Source organism: Vipera berus (genome assembly GCF_964194415.1).
Source record: "Vipera berus genome assembly, chromosome: 12".
Classification (NCBI taxonomy): domain Eukaryota; kingdom Metazoa; phylum Chordata; class Lepidosauria; order Squamata; family Viperidae; genus Vipera; species Vipera berus.
In genome coordinates this window covers 20,529,917-20,548,364 of record NC_138215.1, presented here as the reverse complement: position 1 = coordinate 20,548,364, position 18,448 = coordinate 20,529,917, and the positions used below count along the sequence as shown (strand labels likewise).

General features: G+C 50.6%; 1 protein-coding gene across 2 annotated transcripts in view; it reads left to right on the top strand.

Moving 5' to 3' along the window:
- ANXA2 (annexin A2) overlaps window positions 1-17,686 on the top strand; it is a gene marked incomplete at its 5' end in the record, with an annotated part of 39,693 nt that extends 22,007 nt beyond the window's left edge. For both annotated transcript variants that reach the window (XM_081337493.1, XM_081337492.1), the window contains 12 exons: window positions 7,020-7,079; window positions 9,334-9,433; window positions 10,378-10,472; window positions 10,750-10,863; window positions 11,969-12,059; window positions 12,908-12,987; window positions 13,712-13,771; window positions 14,098-14,191; window positions 14,762-14,857; window positions 15,636-15,694; window positions 16,504-16,626; window positions 17,283-17,686. In XM_081337493.1, coding sequence (XP_081193619.1) covers window positions 7,020-7,079; window positions 9,334-9,433; window positions 10,378-10,472; window positions 10,750-10,863; window positions 11,969-12,059; window positions 12,908-12,987; window positions 13,712-13,771; window positions 14,098-14,191; window positions 14,762-14,857; window positions 15,636-15,694; window positions 16,504-16,626; window positions 17,283-17,342 — 1,032 coding nt within the window. In that variant the 3' untranslated portion in view covers window positions 17,343-17,686. The remainder of the gene's footprint in view (window positions 1-7,019; window positions 7,080-9,333; window positions 9,434-10,377; window positions 10,473-10,749; window positions 10,864-11,968; window positions 12,060-12,907; window positions 12,988-13,711; window positions 13,772-14,097; window positions 14,192-14,761; window positions 14,858-15,635; window positions 15,695-16,503; window positions 16,627-17,282) is intronic.
- Between the last annotated feature and the right edge of the window lie 762 nt (window positions 17,687-18,448).

The window sequence follows — 18,448 nt, the reverse complement described above, 5'->3', positions numbered from 1 at the left end:
CTCCACCCTCCCCAGGCGGCAGTCCCCCCCCGAGGGTCGCGCTGCCCCCCCTCTTCTCCCAGCCGGCGTCGGGCGCAGCTAATGCCCGTCGGTGCCGGGCATCGTTCGGTGCGCCGCGTTGGAGGAAGCCGGTCGGGGTATCCGGGCTCTTGCAAGGATTCCGGGGAGCCCTTGGGGGGCGGGGCGGATATTCATGAGACCCCCGGCTGCTCTTTGGCTTCGCGAGTCTGTTCTCTGGGTCGCCTGCTTTTCCCCGTCGGAGAAAGCGCGGAGCGGCGTTTGGTTTTTGCAAAACGCCCCCCCCCCTTGGTTAGGGGCCGGGTTTGGTCAGGAATTCCCCTCCTGGGACCCTTCCTGCAGGAGAGAGACGCCCCCGCCTCTCTTTCTCCGTGGCTCCTTCGTGCCCTTTAGGGGCTACACCCGTCGCTTCGGCTGGCGAGAGGGCGAGGTCCGGTTAAATCGGAAGCCTGCGTGGGGCTGTGTCCATCGGAAGGGGGTGGGGGTGAAAAGAGCCGCCCTCCCCACACCTTGAAGCCCCCTTCGTGTCCCGGAGCCTCCTCGGAGCCCCTCAATCTCCTCTGGGTGGGGCGGGGGAGGGGAGGGCCAGGCCCGTCCGCCTCGCCCGCTTGCCAACCCAGGGCCGTGGAGGAAATCTCTGTGTGATTGTGTGTGTGGATTGGACTAAGGAGGACACAAAAGCTTTCCTCAAACTCTCCCAAGAGGAGCCCGAGTGGCTGCAGAGCTGTTGCGATGGTCTCCCTGGTGCCCCCTCGCCCCACCCCAATTTGCCCAGTCAGGCGCTTCTCTCTGCCAACTGCAGCGGTGCTGCCTCTCCTCGCTCGGGTGTGGCTCTCGGGAGGGGCTGGACGCAGTTTCTGTGACGTCATCCAGTGTGATTCTCCCTCCCCTCCCCCTCCCCCTCCCCAGCTGGCATGTTACAACAAGCAATGCGGTAGGAACTGTTGAGCAAAGCGGGCGCCACGCCCTGTGCTTGGCTCGGGTTTGCCAAACGTCTGGAAGATGGGAGGGGGGCATTTGCAGGGCGAGGGCGGGCGGAATGAAGACAACCCCCCCCCCTCCGCCATCTGCAACTCTCACCCTGATTCAGCCGCATCCTCCCACCTCTTGCCAGACTCTGCAATGGGTGGCTTCGTCTGGGGGCCCTTGAATGTAAATATGGGTTATTGTCCTGTGACGTGTTTTTAGGAGAGAAAATGGAGTTTGTTGCACAACAAAAAGCTCTCCTTGTTATTTGAACAAAGAGGCAGTGTAGGGAACCCATGATGGGACCGACCAGCTTCGGATCAACATTTGCTGCAAAACTGTTGGTCAAACTCTTGGCTTAATTTACTTTGAAAGACGGTATCTCCTCTTAACCAGCTGGTAAACATCAAAAAGTCAGAGGGGTATACAAAAGCTGCCTAGCCCCTAAAATTATTGTGGACTAGCACCTTTGCGGTCTTGTTTGCAAATCTGGTTGAGTCGATGTCAGAGTTATGGCCTCAAAAGAGATCTGACAGCAGAGATGGAGTTCTTTGCGCCTCAGCCTGGGAATGGAATCGGGACTATATCTGTGGGGCTTTGATTTTTGGAGAGTTCCTGATTGATTCTCGGCTTGTCTCAGATATGATGAAAAAGAACCTCTGATTCTTCTGAGCATCCCTCTTACTGACCATGTTGCTGCGACAAGAGCCGCCAATGAAATGGGCCTTGACCCGCTGAGGTCTTCAGCTCAGTAAATCTGTTTGCTATTAAGCATGGATGTGTTTGTTATTAAAAGAGGCCCGATGGGCTGCAGCGTCTTTGCAAATGGGTTGGCAGCTCCATCTCTGAGGGCCACTTGGACTGGGGGAGGAGAAGAAATTCCACCAGGGAGTGAAGCAAAAGTGGTGGTGTAGCCTAGCGAGTAGTGTATCAGATGACAGCTCCGGAGACCTGGGTTCAAATCACCACCCACCCTGAATGATTGGTGGGTTCAGGGTCTAGAAGGGGTGGCTGGCTGGAGCCAAACTAGGCTGAGAGGCTATCAGAGATGGATTCTTCACGGTGAGGAACAGACCCTATTTTGCAAAGAAGCTGCAGGCTTGCAAGAGATGAGTTCAGCGTTCAGAGAATGCCTGGTGTGGAACGGACTCTGTTGAACTGGCACCACCCTTATTGGAGGTTCCCAAGAAGAGACTGGACAGCTGCTGTTCTGGAGTGGTCTAGGGCAGGGGTCTCCAAACCTGGCCCCTTTAAGACTTGTGGACTTCAGCTCCCAGAATTCCTCAGCCGGCCATGGGAATCCTGGGAATTGAAGTCCACAAGTTGCCAGGTTTGGAGACCCCTGGTATAGAATCTCCTGCCTAAACAGAAGGTCGCGCTGGAAGATCTCCAAGTTCCCTTCCAACTCTTTATTCTGAATTTACTGCGGTGCTGCGCAATGTTTGGTTCTGAATACGTTGTCTGATTTTATGGGGCGAGGGAAAAACGCGGCCCTTGAGTAGGTTTTCCTTAACTTCCTCCCCCCCCTCCTAGTGAAGGAAACATCTGTAGCTGTGGATGGCGGCCTCTTCCTGCAGATCTCCCCTCCCTGGCTTTTCCAGAGCCTCCGCCTCCCTGCATTCCTGCCGAGCCACACCCAGATTTCCTTCCAAGCCAGGAATCCGGCTCAGGGTTTGCAGCCCCTCCTTGGCAAGAGCCCCCTCCCCTTCTCTTCACCTGCCAGGCAGCTGCTGCACCTCCGGGAGTGGCCAGGGGCCGTGGCAGCGTTCCCAGCCAGGAGTCTGTGTGTCTGCGCAAAGCTCGCTTAGCTCCTGGCCAAGCGCGGTGAGGTTCTGGCTGCAAAGCGGCTGGTAGGATGAATTAAAAGGATTTTTTTAAAAAAAATTAGCTGCAAAGGCTTCTTGGTGCATTGAACAGCAATTACTGCGGTATTAAGGTTGTGTTTCTCAACCTTATCAACTTGAAGATGGCTGTACTTCGACTCCCAGAATTCTGGGAGGGGAATTCTGGGAGTCAAAGTACAGCCATCTTCAAGTTGAATTCTGGGAGTTGAAGTCTGACTATCCTAAAGTTGCCAAGCTTGAGTAACCTTGGTTTAGGGACCACTGAACCCGCACTCTCTGCTCAAACATATTTTGAATTTTCTTAATTCCTGCTGGGCACCAGCATCCTAACCTACCTCGCAGGGCTGTTGCAGACGTACCTTTCACCGGAAAGCTTTCATTTTATCCGGAAAGTAAGAGGGACGTCTCTGCTCCGGATCAAAGCATTTGTTTTCCGAGCATTTTGGTGGCCTCCAGATGTGGCCATATTAAATTCTGTAACTCCCAACAACCACTAACCTCTCATCACTGTCTTTGGCCCTTGCTGGCTGAGGATTATGGGAACAGAAGTCCAGCTCCCCCTCAAGTTGCAAAAGACTGCACGAATAAGGCCAGCCTTCTGCCTTGAAGTGACGTCTTGCAGCAATCCACGGGAGATATCTAACACAAGATAATTCACTTTGGGGTTGGAACAGACCCAAACGTTGTCTGCTGTATAAGCATCTTGTGCCTAATTGTGCTGAGCACACAACTCAGCCTTTCATTCCCGCTCTCAGGAGTAGCTGGGACTGGGTCCCCTTTGCTGTTGTCTCATGCCAGCACACAGCAAGAACAAGCCTCTACAGTTCTCTTTGGAACCCTTTAATTTCCAAGCTGCAGTCAGCCAGCGTGCGCTGTGACGGAGGCCAAACAAGTCCCAAAGGTGCTTTTTCAAAAGACAGCTGGACTTTCGCTTCTCACCCAAGGAGCTTCTTCCTTCTAAAGAAGCCACGGTTCTGAAGAAGCGAAACGTCTTCAAGGAAAATTTTGAAAAAGCACCTTTGGGACAGCCGCGATCTGGGTGACAGAGAATCTCCCTAGACATCTGGGTTTAAAGCATGCCTTTTTGCTGGAGCTAGTGGGAAGCGGTGCTTTTAACATGCAAGACTGTGGTTGTGTGAATTCAAAAGCCTTGTTTTTGTCTTGTGGAGGTGAGGGAAACCGTGAATGGGAACAAAGTTGGGCCTGGGAACGATGCTTAGGGAAAGGAACGGGTTACCCCTTTCAAGCTGCTGAAGCAACGCGCCTCCACGAGGACTAGAATCTTCTCCTGGCTGGAAACGCCCAGATTCTGCAGCATCGTAGCTGCTACAGCGCGTTACGGCAGTTCTCACCTGTGAGGGGCCCCCGCCACGTAGCTGAACCCTGGCGATCTTTTCTCCCCCGATCAAAGGTCGCTCTTCGGCGGAGAGATCCGTGCAGGATTCCCTCCGGATGACGCATCTCCCCCACCCCGTCCTCGCCTTGGCTTCCCTCCGATTGGCCCTCCTGGCTCCGGGGGCGGCTCAGCGGGACCCGCCCGGTCTTCCAGCGGCCGCTTGGCAGGGGCGCCGCGCTCGGCCCGGGTTGCACGCGTGGGGGGAGTCTGCCCGCGTGGGGGCGTTTCCCTAAGGCGTCCCTTGGATTCCCTCCTCTCCCTCCCTCCCTCCCTTCCCTGCAAAATCTTTTCGCGGCTGGAGCCCCGTCGCAGCTGCTTTTCCCAGATTTTGAGCCTCTGTAATATTAAGACCAAGAGCGCTGCGAAGCCGCTGTACTATCGAGGCGCGTCCATTTGATGGAGATTAAAGAACAGACCTGGGACTTCTCTGGGTCCTAGCAAGGAGGTTGCTACAGGGTGTAGCTCATTTTGAGAAGAGAGGGGAGGAAGGGCTTAGGGATATCCTGGTGGGCGCTAGGGAGCCTCCAAAGTAGGAGGCAGTATACCTGTGAATATGGTTGCCAGCAGAGAAAGGGCAAAAAGGACAGCTCTTCTCATTGGGTTAAAATAGCATTTCTCAACCTTGGCAACTTTAAGATGGGTGGACCTCAACTCCCAGAATCCCCCAGCCAGCTTGGTTGGGGGATTCTGGGAGTTGAAGTCCACCCATCTTAAAGTTGCCAAGGTTGAGAAACACTGGAGACTCTGGAGACCACCATCATGGGTTGCTCAACCTCAGGACATGAAGGCATTGATGAGAAGCCCAAATCAATGGAAGTGTTGCTGTATCCTGACCTGTGCTATTCCCAAACTCTCCTGGCCATCCTAGGGACTAGAAACATGGGGGTCCGTGGGTTTGCAGCTGCTTAGGAAGTGATGTCCTCTTTTTAGCCTTGTGTAACCAAAGCAGCTCGCTGGCTTTCCTGCATTTCCAACTGCCCGGAGTTCACATCCCATGCCCTTCTGCCCTCCATAAACTTCCCTGTTATTGGGAGATTCCTCTCCCCCCCCACCCCCACCCCCGAGTCCTGCATTTGAGGGGAAGTGAGTAATGTGCTTGCCAGATGTTGGCTAAACATCTGAGTCTCCCTGTCCCTAGGATTGTTCTGCAGCTTTGGAAAGATGGTGAGCTGCCGGGGTTGGACTGGATGATCTCAAAGTGTCTCCTTTGGAGTTCTTCAGATCTTTCTTTTCATGACTGGGTGTTTCAACCAGGGCAGTGGGTTGTGCCCCTCCTAGCTGTCTCTCTGATCGCTCCTGGATTTTGCAAGTTGGCTGCTTGCCTTGCCTGGGCTGGATTTGAAGAGGAAAGTTTGCAAACAAAGGTCTGGGTTTTTTGGCTGCATTTGGGGGCGGCAGCCGGAAGATTTCTCTGAGCTGAGGAATTTGGGAGTTGCCCCCTACTTGGAAGAGGGAGAGGACCGTTATGGCAGGATCCCACCCTCCGAGGACCACTGCCCTTTCCCCCCAGCCCAGCCCAGCCTGGAAGAGACAGGATGCTTGCAAGTGCTCTGATAGGAGTTTGGGGCAGAGAGGAGCAACTTCTCTGAAGCCTGGCCAGGGAGGGGGAAGGGCAGCCCTCCTCCTGCTCCACGGTGGAAGTGGAATCCGGGCTCTGCAGGATGGAAAACCTTTCTCAGCTTTGCTGGGTGGAGGCCCTGCTCTGCCCCGCAAAATTCCACTTCTGTTTTTCTCCCTCCATTTTTTTTCTTTTGAATCTCAAGATTCTTCCCAATCCTTTCTAAAGAATGTGCATCCTTCTGCTCTGTTCAAATAAAATTCCCTTCTTCCCTCCTCTTTTCCTTTTGGTTTCTTCTTTTCTTTTTTTCCTTGACGCCTTCAGGACTGAGGAACAAATGAGGTCGGTGGGGCTGGCTTCCCCACCCTTGCCTCACCCTTAATAGCTGGCTTGTTAATTGCGCTGCTGGCTCCAACTTCCTCACCCTTTCCAAAGTTCCTCAGCAGAGTTTCTACTGCAGCTTGCAAGAGGCCCAACCTCGTTTAAAAGCCTGCTTCCTTAATTAAACCGTGCCCATCTTTACGGTGCTTAACTGTGTTCCCGCCTTGGCAATCGAACTTAAACCTTTTGCCCAAGCCTTCAGCGGCAGCAAATGCCTTTTGGGGAGCAAATCCCTAATGGTAGCAAAATGTCTCCTGGTAGGAAATTCCCTCTTTCCTGAATGGCTTGGAGTACTTGGAGTTTCATTTCATAATAGGATGTCTCTGTGGCTGCTCGCCCCTAAGAGCCTTCCTCCTCTCCACTTTCCTCCTCCTCCTCCTCCTCCTCCTTCTCCTCCTCCTCCTCCTCCTCCTCCTCCACATAAGTGCAATAAGGTTTTCCCTAACCATTTTGTCTGAAATGTGTAACTGAAAGCAAAAACTGGGGGCTAATAATTTTTGGGTACTTTTTAAAATCTGCAATTTGAAACTTTAGGTTACAGATTGGTCAGGGAGAACAAAGTCTGAAAGTTTATGGTTTTCCTTGCTGTATCTGTTAGGATCCAGGACCGGCTCTGCTGGGCCAGCTGGGAACAAACAAGGCCTTTCTTTGGGAGCTTTGGAGACTCTGGAAGTGCTGGTAACTACCGAGGACTTCCATTCATCAGCAAAACTGGGCCACGTGGCCAAGGCAGAGGGGTGGGCTACAGAATCAGAGGCCCCTTAGGACTTTTTAGGCCAGGCTTGTAAATCTCAATGCCTCTAGACCTTAAGGTGAATTTTTATGACATCTTCTTTTTTCTGCTCTTTCCTCCAAGCTTCTTGTCAAGATGTCGACTGTCCATGAAATCCTAAGCAAGCTCACCCTGGAGGGGGACGTAAGTATCGTGGTTAAGGGGAAGGGGCTCGAAAAGTTAGCACCCTCCTAAGCATTCCAATGCGCTCCGGACCCCTTGGCGATGCCCATTTTGCTCTCTGAGTTCATGGGGACCTAACCCTGAGCCTAAGTGGGTTTGCCCCCCAATGGGCTTTCCCCATGTATTTTCCCAGGCAACGTATTTCCCCTTCTCTTTTCTCACCCCTCCCCCCTCCCCCCCAAAATAAAATGTTGATTTGCATGTTGTAATTATGGACAAATAACCTTGATTGATGGATATCTACTTTTTCTCTTGTCTGAGTGGGCTGGCAGTCTTGCAATCTCCCAAATCATCTTTTCCAGGGCATCACATCTTTGCTGAGTATGCGAAGGGCCATGGAGGGCTCCCTGGGGCTCTCTGTGCCTGGTGGTTTCCTTGCAGACATTCCATTGCCCAGCTAGGTACCTTGATCAGTGCCAGAAGGGAGTGGGGTTTGTGGAGTGACGAAGAAAGAGAGGAGGAAGAGGGAAAGGACTGAGGGGGTCCTGGGTGCTCCCTGAGCTGGGTGGTTTCCTTGCAGGGGCTTCATTACCTAAATATGCTAGCACCGTCAGTCCTCTAGTGTCATTAGCCCTGATGATGTTACCTAGTGGGGTCACGAAAGGTCTGCAAGAAAAGCACCCAGCTCAGAGAGCACCCAGGACCCCTCAGTTCAAGGTGAGCTGCAAATAGTCCCCTTTCAAGGGCCACTGAGGGCAATTAACTGCTTTTGCCCTTGGAGGGGCTGCAAAGCTGTGCTGCCCTTTCTGTGTGTGTGTGGTGTGCGTGTGCGTTTGTGTGTGCGAGCCCTTTTCCCTGCCTCCTGACAGCCCAGAGGGGGCTCCTCTGACCAACAGGCCCAGCAGGTTCTCTGGGGCCGGTGAGCTATTTCCTTCCCCCACTCCAAGCTCTTTCCACTCTTCCAGGCCAAAGAATGTCCTTTGTTTGGAGAGCGGACAGCTTGATTTCGGTGCATTTAACTTTTCCACTCCTTGTTGGTTTTGGCTTCACGAATCAGCGGCTTCTTCAGGGAAATTGCTGGTGTTGCCAAGCCTGGCCTGGCCTGAGGCCAGCTCCAGCCTGGGGAGAGGGGAGGTGGCAGGGTGGGCTCTCTGGGAAACAGGCCTTTCGGGCCCTTCCCTCTCGCAGCAGGGTGGGCTTCCGAAGAAAAGCCAGGTTTTTTTCCAGGAAGCCTCCGCCCTCGCAGAACCTGCTTTGCAGGCTGGCAAGGGGGTGGGCCCACTCGAAGACCCCCTTGCAGATCCCTCCCCCTCCGCCCCGGAAGAGGCCTTTGGCAGCCTGAAGGAATCACTTCTCCTTTGGAGCACTTTGGGCTTGCTGCATGAACAGTCATCTTCCCCAATCAGGGGCGTGGGACTACAGATCCCATCAGTGCTAGCCAGGGCAGTCCCTGCTGCTGGGCGTAAGAGGGGGCTGTAATTCGACCCAGCACGAAGGGCCTAAGCGTGAGCTGAAAGCCAAGCCTTTTCTTGGCAGAAGCCCATCAGTCCAAGGTTGGTTAATGAGGCGGATTGTCAGGACCTTGAATACAGAACCTGGAGAAGAGAGAGAGAGACAGAGACAGAGAGAGAGACAGAGAGAGAGACAGAGACAGAGAGAGAGACAGAGAGAGAGAGACAGAGACAGAGAGGGAGAGAGAGATGAAGCCCTCCTGAATTAGGGGATTAAGTGGGGTGGGGGTGGGGGGAAGGGCTCTCTGGAATGTCTTTCGTGCAAGGGTTGCATGGTAGACAAAAATCTGATTACTTGATTAGCTTCTGGGGGTTTAGAGAGACCCCTCCTCCTTTCTGAGCCTTAGTGAAGCCCTTTCAAATTGGGGCCTCATGCAAGGGTCCTTGCCCCCTCCCCCTCCCGTTCTGTGGCCCCCACCATCCTGCTTTGTCCCCATCCACCTTCGGCAGCCTGCTGTTTACAAATGCCTGAGGGATGGAAGGCCTTTGTGCACCTTGGAGCCCATAAGTGAAGCAGCCCCCAATCCATGGGGGGGGGGCAAAGCTGGCAGAGCATCAGCCTCACCCAAGCTAGGGACCTCCAGATGGGTTGATGCCAGCCCCTCTAGAGGGGCATCAGCTATGCAAAGGTGGCCTCACTCCAGGCTTTCTTTTCCCCGGAGGGGGCCCTGCCTGCATGAATGCCCTTTTTCTCTCTCCCCCCCAAGAGATGAGGGGCTTAGCAGGTCTTCCCATTAATGGTTGCCCTTTTCTGCACCCCCCAGCACTCCCTGCCCCCCAGCGCCTATGCCACCGTCAAGGCTTATGGAAACTTCGATGCTGATCGTGATGCTCTCACCCTGGAAACTGCCATCAAGGCCAAAGGTAGGTGGGAAGGAAGCTCCGCGGAGTTAGGTCCAAAGTCAACCAGGGCCGCCCCTGTTGGCTGGGTGTGGAGGCAGGATGGGGGGGGAGAAGATACACTTGGGGTCCTTCTGCTTCTGAGTGGGCTGGCCAAAGACAGGCGCAGCCCTTGAGCAGCTCTTAAAAACAAAAGGAAGCAAATCTAGTGTTGGGGGGAGATTGCTGGATCTGGTTGCAGAATTGGGGGGAGGGTCTGGGAGAGCCCTGCAGCCAAGAAGGCTTCCAGAGGGGCTTCCAGGACGCCATGGACAAGAGCATCCCTGCCCCCACCTGGAGGGTCAGCCCTAGATCCACTCTGTTGCATGGACCAGCTGTGGTTTTCTACCACTTCTGAAAGTCATTGTTTTCGTGCTCTGCGTGGCTGGTGCACAACCCGGACATTCCTCTTGGCACAGGCGCGTGCAGGGAGACACGCCTTTATTACCCCAGCCCAACAAGACTCCCAAGGCTTGGAGTTTTTAAAAGCCAGGTGGTGTTAGAAGGTTAAGCAGGCATCGCTCAAAGAAAAACTGATGCAAGAAACGCAACTTTTGACAAGCTGTCTTCTTGGCTTTCCTACTCCGCAGCCTTTATATAGAATGAGATTTTTTCCCTCCCCTCTGCTTGGGCTATCTCTAAAACTCTGTTTTTCAACCTTGGCAACTTGAAGATGTTTGGACTGCAACACCCAGAATTCCCCAGCCAGCCATAGGAACTGAAGTCCCAGCCTTCAGTTGGCTGTGGAATTCTGGTCGTTGAAACTCACCCATCTAAAAGTCGAATTCTGGGAGCTGAAGTCCACCCACTTTAAAGTGGCCAAGGTTGAAAAACAATGTCATAGACAGACAGACAGACACGGAAAGAGAGACAGACAGAATGGAGGAGAGGTTTGCCTGGAGCTGAGGTGTGGTCTTCTCTCTCTGCAGGTGTGGATGAAGTGACCATTGTCAACCTTTTGACAAACCGCAGCAATGAACAGCGGCAGGATATCGCTTTTGCCTACCAGCGGAGAACAAAGAAGGTATGAAGGCTAGGACTCCAGTTTCCAGAATTCCCTTGGGCGAGGTGGGAACTTAGCATCAAGTAATTGCATAACCAATTGTGGCTTATTTGCACCTTACTAAACCTGACTTAGTAAGTGTGATAAGTGTGGGTTTTGACGTAGTTTGTAGTGAAAACCTGGACTCTCCAATCTGTAAACCACAGTTTTGGCTTGTGGGAACCGAGGAGCTTGGAGAGAGCAGTGGTCTGCTGGTTCAGAAGGCATCCTAAGCGGTTGATCTCACCCTCCACTTTAGGAACTGTCTGCTGCTTTGAAATCTGCCCTCTCTGGCCACCTGGAAACGGTCATCCTGGGCCTCTTGAAGACGCCGGCACAGTATGACGCCTCTGAGCTGAAGGCAGCCATGAAGGTGAGTGAAATCCTGGCGCTGGGGGTGGGGGGGTAGAGCCCCCCTTCCTCCCACCCCTTTGCCCATCATGCCAACCCCGGTTAAGATAAGATGTCTTCTGCTGCCATGGGGAAACTGAGCTGTTCTTCCTCTCCCATGTGTCACTCACTCTGCCCTGCTTGCAAAGATGCTGGTTTATAGGTCCCACCTGCCCCAGCCACTGAGGACGACCTTTGAGAGTTATGGACATTGGAGTACACCCATTGGCAGGTTCAGGAAAGAAGATTTGGACGCTCTTGGGACCCTCAACGGCATCTATTCCCGAGTGACCAAAGCCAGTTCAATAATATCACCTCGTTGCCCTTTTCCTTCCTGGTGAGGTTCCCTAAGTGGGAATCAGCTGGTCCTTACGATTTCTGACAACTGGAGTCCTTTGGTCCGGATGGGCCCTGTAGAAAACGAACAAACAAAAACAAGGGCTAGGTAGGATACAGTGCCAGGTAGAGTGCCGGCGTTTTCTTTATCCAACACCTCCCTCTAGTGCCCACAACCTGCATTGCAACTTGCATCACCATCCTTTCGCCCTCTAGCTTGGAGGAAGGAGTGAGGACTTCTCTTTTTCTCGGTGTTTAAGAACACAGTAAAAAAAAAAAAGAAATAACAGAGGGGAAAAAACAGAATTAAAAAAGATTAATGAGAATTCTAAAACCGAGTAAGTGTTTAATGTTAGGTTGGTGCTGCCGATGAAAGCCTGTTAGGTTTCCTTAGGATTTCAGGACCTAATTCCTGTTGCAACGGAGCCACTCTCGGTTGATCCGAAGAAAGTGGACCCTGCAATTGCAAGAAAAACGCTAGGAAGAAAAAAATAAATAAAGCCAAGTCAGGATGCGACCATTAACCACAAAACTAGCATTGTGTCAGTCACGAGTTCTTCCAGCTGTCAGGAATGGTGGCAGCAGCTTTCCAAGCCTTGAGCTGGAGGTTTTTCCAGCAATGCCAGGGCTGAATTGGAGCGGAGTCCAAGCAAGGCCACTGCCTGGCCCTGACTAAGACTTTCCCGAAGACTTTGCCAGTGAAGTGAGTCAGGCCGTGATCGCACCATGAGGGTTGTCCTCTTGCACTCCAGGGCCTGGGAACCGACGAAGACACACTCGTTGAGATCATCTGCTCGCGGACAAACCAGGAGCTGGCTGTCATCAACAAAGTCTACAAGGAAAGTAAGTCGGCCAGGATGGACCCAGGGGCAGAGGGAGAGAGGGCCAAGCCTCTCCTTTAGGCAACCAGGGCCTTGTTCACGAAGGGCAGCCATGACACTTTCTTACCGAGGGAAAAGAGGCACGTTGCAAAGAGTTGCCGAGAGACATTTCAGTTCTTCTGGGTGTGTCATGTCCAGGCGCTGAAATTTTATTTATTAACTGACATGTGTTGAATAAGCAGCTTGCATCTGGGGAGTGGAGAACTTAGCAAACTTCACCAGGCAAAACAAGGCCTTCGGGACGGAAGGAATGCAAAACATGGCCCCCAGGGTCCTTTGCCAAAAAATCTGGAGCTGGCTTGAAAATAAAAAAAGAATGTTTAATGCACACATTTTGGCGTTTATAGGGGGGAAAAAACACAAAGTTTTTCCAACTTCACCAACTTTTCAGTGGTCTCGAGGCAGAGTTTAATTACAGGTAGCCCTCTTTTAGTGCTTGCCTCATTTAGTGACCATTCACAGTTATGACAGTGAAGATAAGGTCACTTTGCAACTGATACTTGCATTTATGAACTTGGAAATTCTGAAAACCGAAAGAAAGATCTTAAGCGGTTGCTTTTTCACATAGCAACTGCTTTGCTTAATGACTGAGTGGCCAGTCCCGATTATGGTCACTAAATGAGGACTACCTGTAGTCAGGAACCTGAGAGACTTCTCTTACTGTGGCTGCTTTACAGAACATCAAGCCATGCTTTATTCTTGCATCTAGACTGATTTTTTGGACTGCAGCAGATGTGAGCCACATTCAGCGTTTTGTTAGACCCACAGGTGGTTTCCCCACTTTCCCCCTTCATTCTGCTTTGTTTTTAGTGTATAAAACTGAACTGGAAAAAGACATCATCTCTGACACCTCCGGGGATTTCCGCAAACTGATGGTTGCACTGGCCAAGGTAGGCATCTCCTAGTTCTAGTATTCCTCAATCTTGGTCACTTTAAGACCCATGGACCTCAACTCCCAGAATTCCCCAGTCAGCTTTCTGTGGCTTTATTTTGAGTTCTGATGTGCTTGTCCATCAGGAAAACCCCTGGCACCTCTTTGGGTAGATTTGCAAACATTTTCGATGTACTACTGGGCCTATTCGTCTCTCCCATTTCATGTCCGGCATCAGGATTTTTAGGAACAAGGAAATCGGTCACTGCAAGAAGCATCATAGAATGTTATCGTCGATGAGCAATGTCACTTGGACTATTGCTAATGCTGTTGATTATCCCACCGGACTTATCAATAAACAAATAATCAAGTAATTGCAAGATGAGCCATTGACCTCATAGCTAGAAAAATAAGTGCAATCTATTATAAATGGCTCAAGATCAAAGCCCAACCCCCCCCAAATGCCTGCAGCCCACTGTAGCGGGTGGATCAGGTTCGTGCGGATCCAGTCACTTCTGATTTACAGGAGCAGTTCAGTTTGGATTGCCAAACGACTCTGGTTCTGATCTCCAAATTGATTTGATTTGGATCTCGGAATCCGATGGAGGAGTTGGAGCAATGGGATTCCTGCAGGTGTGCAAAAGTTGGGAGGTTGGACTAGATGCCCTCGATGAGTCTTCCCTATCTGGGACTCTGTGATGTATAATAGGGATTGACTTCGTATTTCTCTTCTCTGTTTCAAGGGCAGGAGAAACGAAGACTGTTCTGTGGTGGACTTTGAGCTCATTGACCAAGATGCTCGGGTAAATCCTTCTTTCTGTGGTGCAAAACTGAAAATAATGTATTCATTTCTAGTATTTATAGCCACCCATCTCACACAAGGGATTAAAACAACCTGCCCTCCCCCAAAGGTAACATAAAATCATCCGCCTCTCCCATTTTGCTTCGTCTACGGTTTCTATGACTTCATCTGGCCACACAGCTTTTCCTTTATAGCTCTGCCTGTTGGTGAGAGCCGGCCCATTCTGCCTGCAGAATTACTGTCTGAGCTTTTAGGAGGCTCAGGCTGAGGAGTGCCATTCCGGCGGTGGACGGGCGCTGACCCCAGACGTGTCCCTGTCATCCCCAGGACCTCTACGATGCCGGAGTGAAGCGGAAGGGCACCGATGTTCCCAAGTGGATCAACATTATGACTGAGAGGAGCATCCCGCATCTCCAGAAAGGTAAGATGAGCCCTCTCTGGACAGCTGGGGGTGGAGTTCAAGCAACTTGATACCCAGGACCAAGTCCGTAGGGCTTCTGGAAGTTGACGTCTACAGATCTTAAAATTGTCGACGTTTGACACCTCTGGCCCAAAGCATCAGTTTTCAGAAGAAGGTCCAAGCTTCTTCAGCTCAAAAGGACCCAGGGACAGTAAGGGCAGACTCCTGTGCCAGTCAATGTATAAGACTATGAAAGAAGACTCTGCTCCGTAGTGTAGCCACTTCACTTTCCAGAGTTTTCTTGTGCATTGAGAGCGGACCACTGAGAAGCTCCTTAGGGACAACCAACTTCTTTGATAAGCATGCTATCTGGCCAAGATGAAAGAGTAATCTCTGTTGCTCATTGAATTGTTTCCTACTATCATTTCCCAACCTGAAGGAGACTTAGCAGGAGGACCAGAAATGTTAGTGCAACTTGGGGTCTTCTTCCTGAGCCTGGTAGATCCAACCTACCATTAGATCTTGACGTTCTTCTTGAACTTTGTCTTCACCCAAACAATTGTTTTGACTTTCCTTCCCTTGTCTTGGTAGTGTTTGAAAGGTACAAGAGCTACAGTCCTTACGATATGTTGGAGAGCATCAAGAAGGAGGTCAAGGGCGATCTTGAGGTCGCCTTCGTTAATCTTGGTAAGGAAACAGAGAAAGAAGGGAAAGCTGGTCATGGACATCTCGGGTGGGCTGTCTCCAAGCAGAGAACTCATTTGCTGGAAGCCCACCAACACAGGCCCGAGGGAGGGGAAATTGGGCTGAAGGCGGTTCCTGGATTTTTTAAAAAGCAGAAGTAGTGATGTCCGAACACCAGGGCACTTAAGAGAGCTTCCTGGCTCTGAGAAATTAGTTTGGTGGTGATGAAGCTTTCAAGCTTGGTTGTCTTCAAGATACAGATTTCTGATCCTTTTTAGGCTACATGAAATCAGAGAGGACAGAAAATAATCTCCAGCTGAATTTGAGGCATGTTCTTGGATGGATTTCTTGTACTATGCAAACTCTTGAAGAAGTTGCATTTCTAATTAACACCAGATGGCTGCATTTCAGCAAACAATAATAATAATAAAAATAAAAATCCATGTCTGTTATGAGTTTCCAATGGAATGTAAACAATGAAAGATTATTTTGCTTTTTAAATAAATTGCATTGATTAGGCCCAGGCATAATTTGTGACTGACATCACAAATTCCAATAGGATTTTTTTTTTCAAATGGAGGACAAACCAAGGCATCAAAGACAGAATTAAGGCATCTCCTAATGTTGAGTTCTTTGATTTTAGAATGGGGCTTTTGAGATTTGGCCCTGCCTTCAATCAGTGTAAATTGTCTCTGAGCACATTCACAAAAAGTTTTTAATGATTTCCTTGTTTTATCTGCCACACGTTTCACCCTCGTTTTTGATCTTTCTCCTTCCACAGTCCAGTGCATTCAGAACAAGCAGCTCTACTTCGCAGACCGGCTGTATGACTCCATGAAGGTAAGGCACTGGGGAAGCAGTCTGCTCAGGAGTCCAGATGCTGGCCCCAGTGGCGGAAGCAAAGCTTAGTCTGATTTTAATTTTTTTATGTACAAGGCATGTATGGAGATTCTCCATCCTCCAGGTCACAGTTGTCCCAAAGGTCCTTTTTCCAAAAAGGCAATTGGTCTTTCTTGTTTGTTTTTTTCTTTTCCTTAGAAAATGTTTTGCTTTTTATCCAAGATGCTGAAGAATTAAAGAAGCTTCTTGGATGAGAAGTGAAATGTTGTCAGAAACCCCCCCCCCCCAAGAAAGTCCAGTTGCCTTTGGGGGAAAAAAGCACCCTTGGGACATGGCCTGTATATCTTTTTGACCAAAACCTGCTAACATCCCTGAAGAGCAACACTCTGGTGGAAATCAGTTGGAGATGCACATTGGAGATGCAGTTGAAGTGTACATGTCAACCTTTTTGGGTAGACGCTGACTTCACTGCATTGAAATGACTGATTTGTCACTTAAAAGGAGGTCAAGACAGAAGCCATCGCTTTTAAACCACGCTGATGTTAGACTTGGACATTGCTTCCCCAATGCTGAACTGCTCTATCATAAAATAATTTCCAGAAACCACATGAGTCTTTTTACATCAGGATGCAGAAGCGGGAGAGGCATTAATTCTTCTGCTTATGCAAATGATCCCCAAGTGCTTTCCCCATCTTTCTGTCAAGGAATTCTAAATTTCCCATTTGCTGGTCGGAGGAAGAAGAAGAAAAGAAATGCTTTTAAAGATTTCCCAGACATTTGGTTTCAGCATGAGGTGTTTTAATTTTCAGGGCAAAGGCACCCGCGACAAGGTCTTAATCCGAACCATGGTTTCTCGCGCTGAAGTTGACATGTTGAAAATTAAGAGTGAATTCAAGAGGAAATACGGAAAGTCCCTCTATTACGTTATCCAGGTGGGTGGACAGGAGGATGGAGCAGGCTCAGGCCTCGGCTTCTCCAATTAAAGTCTCTTAAAGAGAGTCACATCCCCATCAAATGGTTTGTGTGGGGGCGTTTTCTCCATGTCCTGCACCCCCAAATGAGGTTGGGGAAACCCCGAGACGTCTCATGTGCTGTGATCCGGGGTGGTGGTGGAATTGAGCCAAATTTTGTGTACAGGTAGTCCTCAAATTATGACCACAATTGAAGCCAAAATTCATGTTGCTAAATGAGAAATTCGGTACGTGAGTTTTGCCCCATCTTACAACCTTTCTTGCCACAGTTAAGTGTTAAGTGAATCACTGCAGTTGTTAGTCACACGATTGTGAAGTGAATCCAGCTCCTCCCACTGATTTTGATTGTCAGAAGGTCGCAAAGGGGGATCATGTGACCCCCCCCGGGACCCTGCAACTGTCATAAATGTGAGTCAGTTGTCGAGCATCCGAATATAAATCACGTGACCGTGAGGATGCTGCTACGGTCTTAATTGTGAAAAACGGTCACTCTCAGTGCCGTTGTTAACTTCGGTCACTAAACGAACTTTTGTTAAGTGAAGGAGGGGCTGCACTGTTGCATTGGCATCCTCCAGAGGGTTAATTCACTGCTTTCTCTTGGGGGGGTCTCTCTGCAGCAAGACACAAAGGGAGATTACCAGCGGGCGCTCCTGAATCTCTGCGGCGGAGAAGACTGAAGCCTGAGGGAGAAATCCCCACCAACCACTCCAAGCTGGAAATGTGCTCCCCCCGCACCTCTGCTGCTTTCCCTTCTCTTGCAGAAGTAGGAGCCCCCCCAGCTCACTCCGCTTCCGCCTGCTCTGTGTGCAACGCCTGCCTCGCTGTCCGTGTCTGTCGCCTTCTCCCCAAGCTCCCGCCAGTAGCTAGTCCCGTGGGAGCCACAAGGCTGAAGCAGTTAACATTCCTAAGAGAGGGAAGCAGATGTGATAATGGGATCCACCACATGGTCCCATCGCTGGTGGGGTCTGGTCGAAAGGACAAATAAAGGAAAAAAACACACGAGATTTTTACTTTAAAGAAACTCTGTTTGTGCTTGTGCAGTTTTTCGGTCGGCCTCTGGCAACCACAGATTCCTGGCATGTCGATTGGACATTGGTTTGTTCGGGTTGGGATAAGGACTCTAGCCACAAGCAGGGGATTGGACTAGAAGGCCTCTAAGGTCCCTTCCAACCATGATTCTATGACTGTAGCCTCTTTAGGCTCATAACCTGACTCTGCAATCTTCCTTTTTTTCTTAAATCTGCCTTGGAACAGCGCAGCTTCTGACATTGGCACCCAATCTTGTCGGTCTGTGTGTGCCGAGAGAGGAAGGCAGGAAGGGGCGTTTTCCCAGTGTGTGTGTGTGTGAGGTTTGCAGGAAACAGATTCTCTCTCTCTCTCTCTGTCTGTCTGTCTCTGTCTCTGTCTCTGTCTCTCTCTCTCTCTCTCTCTCACACACACACACACAGATGTGCTTTGACCCAGTGGGGAAGAGCTTATTCCTAATGGTGGGGCAAGAGTGGAGGGCAGGTGGTCCTTGACTTATGAACACAGTTGGGACCAGGATGTCTGTTGCTAAGCGAGCGGGCACTTAAGTGAGTCATGCTCAATTACACAAACCTTTTTTTTTTACCACGGCTGTTAAGCGAATCATTGCCATTAAGAAAAATCGTGTGATTGTTAAGTAAATCTGGTTTCCCCCACTGACTTTGTTTGGCTCGGAAGGTTGCAGAAGGGGCTCACGTGACCCCAGGATGCTGCAACCGTAGTAAATATCTGCCAGCTACCAAGTGCCTGAATTTCA